This window comes from Lepisma saccharinum, chromosome 1 (assembly GCF_977018435.1).
Source record: "Lepisma saccharinum chromosome 1, izLepSacc3.1, whole genome shotgun sequence".
NCBI lineage: Eukaryota > Metazoa > Arthropoda > Insecta > Zygentoma > Lepismatidae > Lepisma > Lepisma saccharinum.
In genome coordinates this window covers 83,263,915-83,277,047 of record NC_139229.1, presented here as the reverse complement: position 1 = coordinate 83,277,047, position 13,133 = coordinate 83,263,915, and the positions used below count along the sequence as shown (strand labels likewise).

General features: G+C 38.0%; 1 protein-coding gene across 2 annotated transcripts; it reads left to right on the top strand.

The window, feature by feature from the left end:
* The first annotated feature begins 1,789 nt into the window (after nucleotides 1-1,789).
* On the top strand, nucleotides 1,790-9,848 carry LOC145983794 (E3 ubiquitin-protein ligase SIAH1B-like). 2 transcript variants are annotated; one of them, XM_083116843.1, is made up of 2 exons: nucleotides 1,790-1,864; nucleotides 8,969-9,848. In XM_083116843.1, exons 1-2 carry the CDS (start codon nucleotides 1,843-1,845, stop codon nucleotides 9,769-9,771), a joined length of 825 nt encoding a protein of 274 aa, XP_082972969.1. In that variant the 5' UTR covers nucleotides 1,790-1,842; the 3' UTR covers nucleotides 9,772-9,848. The 2 variants fall into 2 exon arrangements, 1 of the variants encoding a protein (XP_082972969.1); XR_014441267.1 differs by having other exon boundaries at nucleotides 1,817-1,968.
* The last annotated feature ends 3,285 nt before the right edge of the window (nucleotides 9,849-13,133 follow it).

The following is a 13,133-nucleotide window of genomic DNA, read 5'->3' as shown; positions in this document are numbered from 1 at the left end:
CATTCAACCCCTTCGCTATGCGGAATGAACTTGCCCGCTTCCCACCTCTTCGCTATGCGGAATTGCAGGAAATCGTAATAAACTTATGATTTTCAACGTTACTTTGGAGAGGAATAACCTGGTCCATTTTCCAAGCTGTTGGCGGCTAGCAGAAGATGAAGAAACACTGGACTTTTCTGAATTCAGTGCAAATATTAAAGAAATAATGCACGAGTTTGACTTCAGATTTAAAGATTTTGAAGAACTTAAAAGCAGCATCCAGCTATTTAGCAATCCTCTTGGCGTTAACATCGAAGAACAAGAAGCTTTTCTCTCCTGCTTGAATTGTGTGATTTGCAAGGCGATTTCCTTCAAATTAGGCAAGAAAAGGGGCCCGAGATTTTCGAATGCCTTTCAAAGGAACGCTTTCCAAACCTTCGTAGTTTTGGGCAAATAATGACATCGATGTTCGGCAGTACATACACGTGTGAAAGTGTTTCTTTTTTTTTCAATGAAGTTCATCAAGAACCGCTACAGAAGCCGACTGGCAGATTCTTCACTGCTTCACCTTCTGAGACTTTCAAATACAGAAATTCAAGTGGACATTCCAACTTTCATGAAAGAAGCAGATCGGCCTCAATTTTCTGTTCAGTACTTACAATCTTTGTAACTTTTAATCCCCCCCCCAAAAAAAAAAATGCGGCCCGCCAATCAACTGCTGGATATAATTTTGGCCCTCGGACCTTTCGAAGTTGGAAACCACTGCTTTAGAGTAAAGGGGCTGTTGCTTGTCGCTTCGGTGTGTAATCTCCGTGCCACTTAAAATAAAGTGAATCCTCAGTGATCAATGAAATTTTTCGACCCGAAGCGACACGACAAGCTGCACGTGTCGCTCAGATTCCCAATGGCGTGTATTGTTCCGCCTGAGACTTGATTTCCCATGAGCGGTAAATGCTTATTTATAGACTAAATGGGCCTGTGTCGCTTGTAACTTTGGTACGAACCACTGCTGTTGCGTGTCGCTTCGGTTTGAAACCTCACTAAGAGGAGTGCTTTTCACCACAACACAATACGCAGATAAACGATCAACATGTTTGTAACAAAATGCAAGTCGTAAAAATCCTTTCCGGGTACCAGTCCTTCCTCGTTCTGCTTGTATCAACAGGTTTCGTCTCTCTACGTCCTTCAGAAACCTACGAAGTGATACTTGACTCAATAAATTTGTTCCCGATCGAACTGGCGCAACCGTCCCGGGTTCGATACCCGGTTGAGGCACATAGTGGTTCGGATCCCACTTTAAACTGTAGGTCCAGTCCCGATTAGCCTTACTGTGCATAAAGTGGACTTAAAACACCAAATCAAACCAAACTGGCGCAACCATATGCTACACAGCTGACACCCTATTTCCTTGTAAAAGAATCACCACTTTGCCCTTTCGTATTAACGTCCATAGCATCATAAGCGTAACCGGATGTTCGAGGGGGACCAAACGAGTGCGCATGCTCCGCAGTAGCTCCGCCTTTAACACCGTCTATAACGCTACGCCACTGCTATTATCATTAGTTCTTCCATAGGGTTCTTCTTACAACCTATCGTGTGTATTTTTAAGCGATGGATTTTTTGTTTTGAGTTTTCTTTTAATTCTGGAAGCTCTTATTGGGTCAAAGAAAGTGCACGAACGTGGTGATGGATAATTCGCATGGTAATACTCATGGATCCCACTGTACGTGTGTAAACCTACATCACTTCGTATGTACGATTACTCATTAATGACAAAAAAGGAGCACCAGCATTTTAAATTTTCACCTTCCCTGGCCCTGGCAAAGCTGATTTTTAGACAAAAGCTGTAGACAAAAGAGAAATATGGAGGGAAGTCGAAGAGAAGGTAATTTTAAATGAAAGTAAAACGGAGGTTTTGTAATTGTCTGATTTTGCTCTTCTAAGATTTTACGCTTATCAACCTACAACTGCAGTGTGTATTTTAGACAGGTAATATTTTTAGGTCTTAAGCAGCTAATAACTGTTACATTCGTGATAGCGCTTCCTGCATTGGAACTTGCATGTTTGTCATAGTCATGAAAATCGCCCTAACTACTGTTTCAAGAAGCATGTTACTTATAAAATTTAAATTTACTATCCTTCGGACACCTCTAATTTTTTCGTTTCGTCAATTTTTGACATTCGTACTTACGTATCTGCTTCGCGGAACATTCCTAAAGGTGTATCAACGTTGTTTTGATGAAAGTAAGAGCAATTTTTCACATTACCAGTACGTCTTTCTGGTAGGCCTTTTCGCTTGCTGAGACACAATATGGCGAGTACACCTTCCTACATAATGACGCGTCGGGCTTGTCTTTCCTCGATTTTCAATTGTTATGCAGTTTTTCAACCTTCAGAACCCAAGAAATGCCCGTGAACAAAGTTCATCAGATCTATTTCTTTTTCATTTTTTTTTTCGCGTTCTTTTACGAAGAAAATTAATCTTTCGTGGTGCTATCCGTGAATCGTTTTTGGGGCTATCTGTCCTGGAACATCTAGAAATTGCAAAATAAGCGAAAATAAGGCATTAGTTTTCGGAATGGAAACAGTCGATTTTCGCGATTTTTTTTGTTTCACAACCAAATATATATATATTCCTGATACTACCACGACACCAAATTTTAACTATGTTTCCTAACCTAACTGAACTAGCCTAACCACACGCCAATGGTTCGTGGGGCTAGCGTCAATGGTTCGCAATTATTTCCAATTTCTAGATCCTGATACTAACACGACACCAAATTTTAACTATGTTTGCCTAACGTAACCGAACTAACCTAACCACGTGCCAATGGTTCATGGGGCTAGCGACACGCCATCCTTCTAACTCTCGTTGCAAACGCAGACAGTTCGAAACACTGGATACCCAATGAACATGAACAAAACACAATCACGACAAGTGATGCATGAAGAAGAAGAGCGTGATGGTGTACGAAGGTGTACGCGCCAAACGCTATTCTCAGTCGGAGAATTAATTTTCAACGAAGAACATGAATTTCAGCTATGAAACATTTCCACATCATACAAAACACCTTCCCGATGTTCGACAATGCTACAGGAACTTATTACAGTAAGTAGTTTTTTCTGTAAAAATAAATGTGTCCGAAGGATAGTAAACTACAGCCGGGAAGGAATAACCTGGCAGTGACGTCACTCCCTGCTAAGTCAGCGTTGCCAACTACTATGAAAGGAACCATGGCACGAGTAAGAGTACGAGCAGTAAGGATCGCGGTGCAAACTACCAATTTTCAATTTAATGTTAGCACTGCTAGATGTTTATTTTATGTTTGTTTACTTTAATTATTTCATATAATTCAGCTTTCAGCAAACCTTCTGCATGCGGAATATTGTGAGATGATAGCCACGACTTCATTTCATCCTTCTGCTGTTTGATGTTGGGATTTTTTTCAGTAACTTGTTGTGGTATGGAGGATTGTCACACATAATAACAAATTTTGGGGGCAGATTGGGAATAAGCTGTTCTTCGAACCACAACATAAAATTGTTAGTGTTCATCTCCCCATGATAGTCACCAGAAGTTGTTTTTGAAAGGAACACTAACTATGCCCCCTCCACAAATCCACTTTCACCACCGGCATGCACCTGGGACCGTTTCCTGTTGGCACTTTTACCCCCCTCCCCCCGAATCTTTGGAATCCAGCCAAACTTTGGGGACAGTGTGGTGTGTGTTCACGAAACTTTCATCCATGTAAATGAAAGACCGGCGGGGTTGCTCTCTGCGCAGTTCTTTAACTTCACGCAAAAATGATCGCCGCAAAGCAACAATGCTGTTTCGTTCAAGGAGTAGCTTCCTGCTGTTTACGCTGTGCTTTTTAAATCTGAATCCTAATTGTCTTATGATCATACGCAACAACCAACGCGAAACCTTAAAATTAACATTTTCTTGCAGTTCCTTCATCAGTTTATGTACGGTGACAACAATGCCTTTCGTGTATAAATCATGGATTGTTCGGCGCACGACTGCTTCATCAAAAGAATCCAGATTTGTGACACGTTGCTGGGCATTCGGTCGGTTTTTGTCCGCCGTTGAAAAAGGTTTCCCGCTCGCAATAGCAACACTTTTGTCTTTCTTCTTCAAAATTCTCCACACAGATCTTTCACTGACACCTGTCGCCACGGGCGTTCTGTGAACAGCTGTGGTTTTGTTTTCATCAAAGTACTTATACATATTGAAAACTATTTCTCTTGTATCGCTGTGCAAGGGCTTACCTTTCTTTACTCCACTGCTCATTGTACAACAATGACAAAACCAGCCAAAAAAAACTCCTAACAAAGAAACAAAATAGCCTGCAATCCCTCGCTCGTAGCTGCGGTTTGTTAGACTAATGTAGCATTGTGGGGGTTTGCACGCCAGCATCACCCCTCTCGGAATGATTTCGATTGGTTTGCACATCACCTTGTCGTCCGCTCTAGCGAATGAGCCTTTGCTTCTGGAAGGAGAGGTGAAGGTGGGAGATGACGTCACTGCCAAGCTATTTCTTCTGCACTGTAGTACCGAACATTTTTCAACTTGGGATTACTTTTTTTTTTAATGAAAAAAGCGTTATTTTTAACATAAGTATTTATTGGTCGTTGCTAATTGGCTGCCAAATCTTGACTCACGTTGTCTATCGTCAGCTAATATGCAGTGTTACCACACTTATGAACCGACAGGTGCAGCACAAACTATTCACAAAAGGTTTTTAAGCGAAAATTGATCCACAAACCATTCACGGAAGGTTAGGTTAGGCAAACATAGAAAATTGAATTGGAAAAAAAAACCGCTCACACGTCATCTTGTAAAACTACCGCGTTGTTGTTACACTAACACTTATTAACCGAAAAATGATGTTTTTTAGGCTAAAATTCATCCACAAACCATTCACGGAAGGTTAGGTTAGGCAAACAGAAAGTTAAATTGGAAAAAAAAAATGCTCGCACGTCGTCTTGTAAAACTACCGCGTGGTTGCTACACTGACAGGGGGTTACATAATCGAACGCACAAAACATTTGATTCACGTAGTCGGCGGTAATGGTGGCACGAGCTATTGTGCAACGGAGATACATGAATGTCGAAAATTACATTATTTACCAGCCGAATAAGTTGCACGAATGGAAAAAACACTATTCCCAGGTTCCAAAAGTCCACAGGAACTCAATTCCGTAAGTACTTTCCCGTCTTTTCTCCGGTAAATTTGAAGAAATGTGTTTTTGCTATATCTAACTGTTACCATGGTTCATTTTAGACAATTGATGATGACAACCACAGATTCAGATTTTGATTAAACTTGGTGGACTTGTTAATAGGGTAAATGCTCTAGTAATGGACACCTTAGGAAATAAATTCTTGGTAACACTTTACTATAGGGGTGACGGATTTCGTGCTTTTTACAGGAGAAAGTACTTACGCAAATCATTTTCTGTAGCATTGTGGAAGTTCGTGAATGTAGTTTTGATTCATTTTAATGCGAATGCATGTTGTTTTCTGCGAAAATCTCTGTCCGACATGTGGCTGCTGCCTCCATTTACTTTCTGCATGACAGCACAATGATCCATGTGTTAGATGACTTAAACCCCGTAGTCAGTGTTTCAAACCACGCCGTGTTATCGCTACAAGATGACATGTCGAGGATGCGCCGTGAAGTTGTTGGCAGGTGTGGAAGATGCCGTTGAATTTTTAATTCAACACGGATTCGTGAAGAAAGAAGTGGAATGCAGGACGTGGAAAGTTAAAATTCAAAATAATTCCGTGTATTTTCTCTCATCGAGAAAAAAAACACGATGTTTTCCGTATATGCTAAGTTGAACGAAATGAGTGCTAATGGAACCTAACCTGTAGGCATACTTCGTCCCCGTGATGGTTCGTGGGGCTAACGTCAATGGTTTGTGGGGCTAGCCGTGAATGGTTTTTGGGGCTAACATCAATGGTTTAATAATTACTCTTTATGACTGCTTAATATTTACCGAAACGTGGCTAACTGAAAATGTTCGTGAGAGTGAGCTGCCATTTGCAAGCCATTTCACTATATAACGAAATGATCGTGCGACTCGTGGTGGGGGCGTTATGATCTGTGTGAATGCAAAATGGCCAAGCAGAATATGTCATGACCTGCAACGGAATTGTGAGATATTGTGGGTTGAGTTTTCAGTGACCGGTTCAAAAAATCTTCTCCTCGGCTCTTTCTACAGACCGCATAGAAACAGTCCATTGTTCTTCCTGGAAGAATGTCGAAGTTCTCTCCTTGCAGCAGTTGCCATCGGGGACTTTGCCCTTTTCGGTGACTTCAACTATTCTTTTGACTGGCAAGACCCTGAGAATGGAACAGCAAATTGTGCGAATGATAAATGGTTTATTGAAAGTTTCATTTGTGGCTTGAACCTAAAACAGCACAATTTGTTCAAAACCAGAAAGGACAGCAACCTGGATTACGTTCTGTCCACCCTGAACGTAATTAGTATCACGCCACCCAAGAACCTCCTGAGCTCCGACTACGACAGTCTGTACGTGTCTATTTCCATCCCCCCACCCTCTAGAAGAGAACATCGACCCCAGATCCGAAGAAGCGCTACTTGTGGAACAGAGTGCCATGGGAGGAGATAGACTTTCCCTCGACTCCGTTCCCTGGGTCTTTTTGGAAGATGGAACCGTCGATGATGCAGCTGACCTATTTGCAGCTGTCATTCAAGCATCGGTGATGGACCTCGTGCCTACAGGGAAAATAGCTTCTCGTAGATTTCCGTGCTGGTTCGACTACGAAGTGCTGGATGTACTGGCCAACAAGACACGAGCATGGCAACTTTGGAAGGACTTCCCGAGTGAACACACACACAACACCTTTGCTGCTCTGCAATGGCACTCAAAGTATCTTCTTCGGAAAAAATACAAGGAACATATAGACAAGATCAATGTAACAATCCCGGAAAACCCAAAAAGCTTTTTTAATCTAATAAACTCAAGAAAAAGTAATAGTAGGATTCCAGCTGATATTACATATGATAGTGAAAGTGTGATAGGCGACCGAAGGGCAGAACTCTTCAATGCCTATTTTTAAGGTACCTTCCGCCCACCATCCTCCCTTGCAGCATTGCCAAACGTAAGGCCAGTCTGTCCCTCCTCCCTAACGACGCTTGCCACTACACCCGACGAGGTGAAAAATCTATTGTCTCAGCTCACCATGCCCTAGGTCCGGACGATATCAACACAGTGTTCCTCACGAAAACAGTACAATCCTTGTGTTATCCCCTCTCCATTGTCTTGAACAGATGTTTCTTGAAAGGAGTCTTTCCTCAAGCTTGGAAACAAGCAAAAATCACGCCAATTCACAAAAGTGGCAACAAATATATTGTTTCTTCGTACCGACCAATCTCCTTACTCTCTCCTCTGTCAATCATCTGTGAAAAAATAAAAAAGACCGACTGTATAAATTTCTTTCTCCTTACTTAAGCTCAAACCAACATGGTTTTCTTCCTGGTAGCTTCTGTCTTACAAACCTGTCAGTTTTTCTCTGACATGCTATGAAATGTATTTCAAATAATTCACAATTAGTAAATGTAATATACTTTGATCTGGCCAAAACCTTTGATACTGTATGTCACCGTCTTCTGATTCACAAATTATGCAATAGATTCAACATTCATGGCAAATTTCTAACCCTTCTCACGGATTATCTTAGCGATCGCCAACAACGTGTCGTTCTTCCAGGAACCATATCTAACTTTCTTCCTGTCCTCTCTGGAGTTCCACAGGGTAGTGTTCTAGGACCTCTCTTATTCATATTATTCATTGACGACCTTGCTGACCATCTCACAGCTTTCTCTAGCAATTACCTTCTTTTCGCAGATGACTGTAAAATTTTTAGAGAAATCTCCACTTCCGACGATACTCATCTTCTTCAGAATGACAGAACATTTACTTCCTGGTGTCTTACATGGGACCTTACATTACATCCTGAAAAGTGTACTATCACCATCTCTCTCAAGAAGAACCTATTAGTCATCTTATTCCGTGTCTGGCAATAACATCCAAGCAGTATCCTTTCACAAAGACCTAGCATTGTTTTCGACCAAAAACTTGCATTTGAAGAACATATAACAGGCACAACAAAAAAGGCCATGCGTCTCTTAGGTTTACTGTATCGTTCCACTGAAATTACTGACATCTCAGCCCTTACCTTATACTTCAAATCATTCATTTCCCCAATAATAGAATACTGCTCTCTTGTCTGGTCCAAGGTGTGTTCCTCTCAACTTTCTAAAATCGTTTCAGTTTCTCACTTCTTCCTAGCTATAGTTCGATACAGGGTTCCCTCATTATGCAATTTTTCATCTCTGCATCTCTTGTCTTTTCTAAACCTACGAACTGCTTATCAGCGACGTTTGCAGAATGATTTGAGTTATTTATGCAAAATTGTGAATGGCACAATCTGCTGCAATTCCACTTTCAAGTACCTATGTGCACAACTCGCAACACAAGATTATTATATACAAAGAAACCTAGACTATAAATTCAAAAAAGATCCCTCTTTTACAGACTGCCACACAATACAATGACCTCCCATCAGGAATAGACATATTTTCCTCCGAGTTTGCCTTTTGGTCTTCTATTAGAAGAAATGTTTGTAAATAATATCAAATAGTGCCATTTTTGCTTATTTTTTGTCAATTTGCTATTCTCTTCGTGTTATTTTTTTACTTTTAATTATTATTTTTTAATATCTTTTTGCTTATTATTTTATTATGTTTTCATTGTTGACAATTTCAGTGTAAAATGGCCACCTGTGCTGTATCTGAAATTTTCTCAATAAATAAATATATAAATAGATGTATTGATGGATTCTGGTTTTTGAAAAATTGTTGCTCATAACTTCCAGTATGCCCCTCGTATTATTATTAAATACTTGTTGTACCTTATTTTTTCTGTAACCTCACATGCAAATATCTTCTGTTACAGGAAACAGGAATTTCAAGATGTCTGATCAGAGGCCATTCAATGAGGAAGTTTTGTCTCTGCTTGAGTGCCCAGTTTGTTTCAACTACATGACTCCTCCACTCTTCCAATGTGAAATGGGACATCTGATATGTGAAACCTGCTACCCTGCAGTGAATAGAAAGTGCCCCACTTGCCGAACTGACTTAAAAGACAGTCGGAACAGGATGATGGAAAAAGTTGCCTTGTTGATTAGGTTCCCATGTAAATATCAGTTCAAAGGCTGTGAAGAGACTTTGATGGCGGACACTAAAGCGGAACATGAAGACAGTTGCATATATAGTGATCATACTCGCTGTAGAAAGGGTGATAATTGTGAATGGGTTGGCCCTTCTTCCTTATTGGGTGAACATCTCCGCACTAATCATGGAGAAAGTATCACCTTGCGCCGCACTGGAAAATTCACTCTGAAAGCTAATTTCAATAACAATTCTAACTGGACACATTTCTTCACATTCGACTCCACACTTTTTGAAATAGATATTGAGAAGTCTGTACTCGACCAGTCAATCATTATAGATAATGAATACTTCACTACATTCTTTGCTCACATACAAAAAATTGGAGGCAAAAATAGATGTAAGGACTATGGTTACCGTGTTAATATAGAGAGTGCAGATGTTAAATATGAGGGCATAGTAACTTGCAAACAGAGAGATATCTCAGAGTTGGCTTTTAAGAATGAATGCCTTCATTTCAGTCGGAAAGAAAACAGTAATGGTGATACTTCACTAGAATTAGAAATTCAGGTAGTCCAAATTTCATGAGCCATTGTTTAGTGCAATATTTTTGTTAAAAAAAAAAAAAAAAAAAAAAAAAAAAAAGGCACTTTATTACTTAAGTATCATCTACAATATCGCATGTCTTATCATGTAATATTTATGTGCTGTATAGACATTGAAATATCTGATGGTGGTTGAAATTATGAAGCAGAATGTGCCTATTGTTAGCATGGGCACGATGTTTGGTGTGCATTGGTTACAAATTTGCTCATATGTGCCAAGTGTAATTTTGCATAATATATTACCCTCATCTCCTCAATTTCCTTCATTTTTCTCATGGAACCGAATGTGCACCAAATCATATGTCCATATTTTATGCTCAATATTGAATTCTTACCGTGAGTGAGAATTGGGCAACATTTGTTTAAATCAAGAGTTTTACTATCAAAAAGGCAAAAATTCTTTACAGGGTACATTTAATAATCCAAGCTCTTTGCTATTAAGCAACATTCTTTTCTAAGACAAACACATTTGTAATAACCTTTTTATGTTCAAATTTCACTGAGTATATTTTGTTTAATTCGTGAGAGATTTGTGTTTTCGATCTTAGAATATATTGAAAGGTCAAAATTATTAAGTTTTCACCAAGAGATAAACGCTAAACAATAGAGTTTAACAACAAAACTGTTGTTTTTATTGCATGGAAATTTGATTATTTTTTTTAAATTTCATAATATTGGTTTTAATTGTGAGTACATTTTCAATTTTCTTGTATTGTCTGCAAGATGAGCTTTACAAAATTGTGATGTTTGTGTCCTTGAAGTTGATCTGCATCATATTAATATGCACTTCATTCTTCTTCAGCTTGAGAAGAATCATGTTTCCAATGATTGGGATGCTACAGTTCTTGCCACCACTAACTAGTAGAGAAAAATTGATCATCATGTTATGATTTAGAACTATAATTATGAAGCCAGCAGTGAAAAATGCTCTTGTTACTCTCTTCAATTTTTTTCATTATATTCATATGCATTTGCATATATTTTGTATTATAAATTGTCTTATGATAAAATATTGATATTACTGCATACACCGATTCAACTTTTAAGTATTTATTTTACACATAAATTTTAGTGGTATTTTTATTGCATTTTACTACACTAAAGAAATATTTAGAGAGAAAAAAGACATACAAAGCAGACAAAAAATTAATAAATTACATCTTACTTGTAATTTATTAATTTTTTGTCTGCTTTGTATGTCTTTTTTCTCTAAATAATTCTTTAGTGTAGTAAAATGCAATAAAAATACCACTAAAATTTATGTGTAAAATAAATACTTAAAAGTTGAATCGGTGTATGCAGTAATATCAATATTTTATCATATACAAGAGCAACAAATAGTATTTTCTAATAGTTTTGTGGCCGTTATCTATAATTTAAAGTAATAGTAATGCACAACTGCAATTGGTCTTTTGGATGAAATAGTAAGTAGTATGATAAGTTTCTGTATTGCGGCTTACATAAAAACTAGGTAAAGTTCTATTGTTACTGCTTTCATTTCAATACAAAGAAAGTAAGCATAAAATGTTTTCAGTTTTCAGTAGCCATGAGTCAGCTGTATGTGTGAGGCTTTCAACAGGTTGTCACAACATTTCTCTGTGAATAGTTTAAGGATTTGCTATGATTCTAGATAATAAAGAAACAGTATTTTTGTAAAACATAGCTAGCAGGAAAAGAGTTTAGATAAACACCATATTATATTCAGGATGATAGAGAATGACAAGTCATGTCTTTCTTTGTAAGCATAGTGATAAATTAATAAAATGGGAAATTGGTTTCCCATTTAAAATTAACAGCTCTGATTGCATCTACATAATAAATATGTGTATGTGCTAGTAAACTAATGGTGATAAAACATACACTGTGATAAGATTTGTTAATCCATATACAGGATGGGGCAGAAACAATTGGACGATTTAAATTTGGCACCATACTGACATCTTTAGGTTTATAGGTGGCGTGGTAAGACACACTATCCTGCGAAGAGCAGTGTAAAGCCTTCAGTCATCATGCAGCTTTAGTCGGAAGACCATTGAGCAGTTGCTATGTAAACGTTGTTCAGAAACAATGGCTCTGCTACTGTAACACAGCGTGTTTTTAACATCGAAGTAGACCAGGAGGCTTCTTGTTGACAATAGATGCAGTACTCCTGAATTGTGTAACCCAATTCAGTATTGTTTGTCAGAACCTTTTCGTTCCATAGCAACCACTCAATGCTCTTCTGACCAACGGTGCATGACGACTGAAGGCTTTAAACCGCTCTACTCGGGGATGTGTGTTTCTTCAAGCCACCTACAAAGATATCGGTATGATGCCAAATTTAAATTGTCTAGTTGTTTCTGCCCCACCTTGTATTTTTAGACACATGATGCAAATAAATCATCTCTTTTTTTGATGATACTCTTAAATCAGAATGATATATTCACATTGAAGATGTTCTGTTTCCTCACTGCTTTTAATTTTTCCTGTACATTATTTACACCACAGCATGGAGAATGATGTGTGTCACTTTCAAGTGTTCATCCTTCATTTAAGTTTTCTAAGATACCTTAGGTCTTTTACATCTTTTGAGGACCCATTTATCCTAATTGTTCACGAGTTCCTGTATCTGAAGGACACTTGTTTGTGTACAATGATTGTTAATGTTGAGGAACCTGTAAATATATTCTGACCATTCGTTCAAGGTAATATCAACAGAAATGCCCAAAATTATTTGATTTCTACATTTTTTAAACAAAAGAATTGTAAAAATGCATGCATGCATCCGTTAGAAGTTTTTCTCCAATTTTTACTCATGATAGTGGCTAAGTAACATTTATTCTTGTTTTCTTTGTAACAACCATTATATCTTATTTAATATATTTTTATTAGGAATTCCTGTGCTTTATATTGGGTTCTAAAAACTAGGTAAAGTTCTATTGTTACTGCTTTCATTTCAATACAAAGAAAGCAAGCAAAAAAAGTTTTCAGTAGCCATGAGTCAGCTGTATGTGTGAGGCTTTCAACAGGTTATATGCTAAAGATGTTAACAAAATCCTTAAATAAAATTGTAACATTGCTTCGTACAACTTTATCCTTGTTTTATGTGTGCTAAATTAAAGTGCTAGTAATAGTAAAAAGCATACTCACCATCAAGAAAAACGTTTATTTTCATTTTCTCAATACAGTGATATATTTTTGTTATATTTTGTTCTTTGCATTCATTTTTTATTTCGCTGTGACAAAAAAATGAATTTATATGTTAAGCCTCAGGGTAATATGTAATAGATTTTTTTAATGCTTATGCACTAAAATTAGGACTGCTGTGATATATTTTTTTTAATAAATGCATGGAATAACAGCGAC

What these genes read in the sequence shown, in the direction of transcription:
- LOC145983794 (XM_083116843.1), top strand. Translation starts at nt 1,843, where the DNA reads ATGGAGGGAAGTCGAAGAGAAG. An exon ending in GGAGGGAAGTCGAAGAGAAG is followed by an intron (nt 1,865 to 8,968) that starts GTAATTTTAAAT and finishes CTTCTGTTACAG; the next exon opens with GAAACAGGAATTTCAAGATG.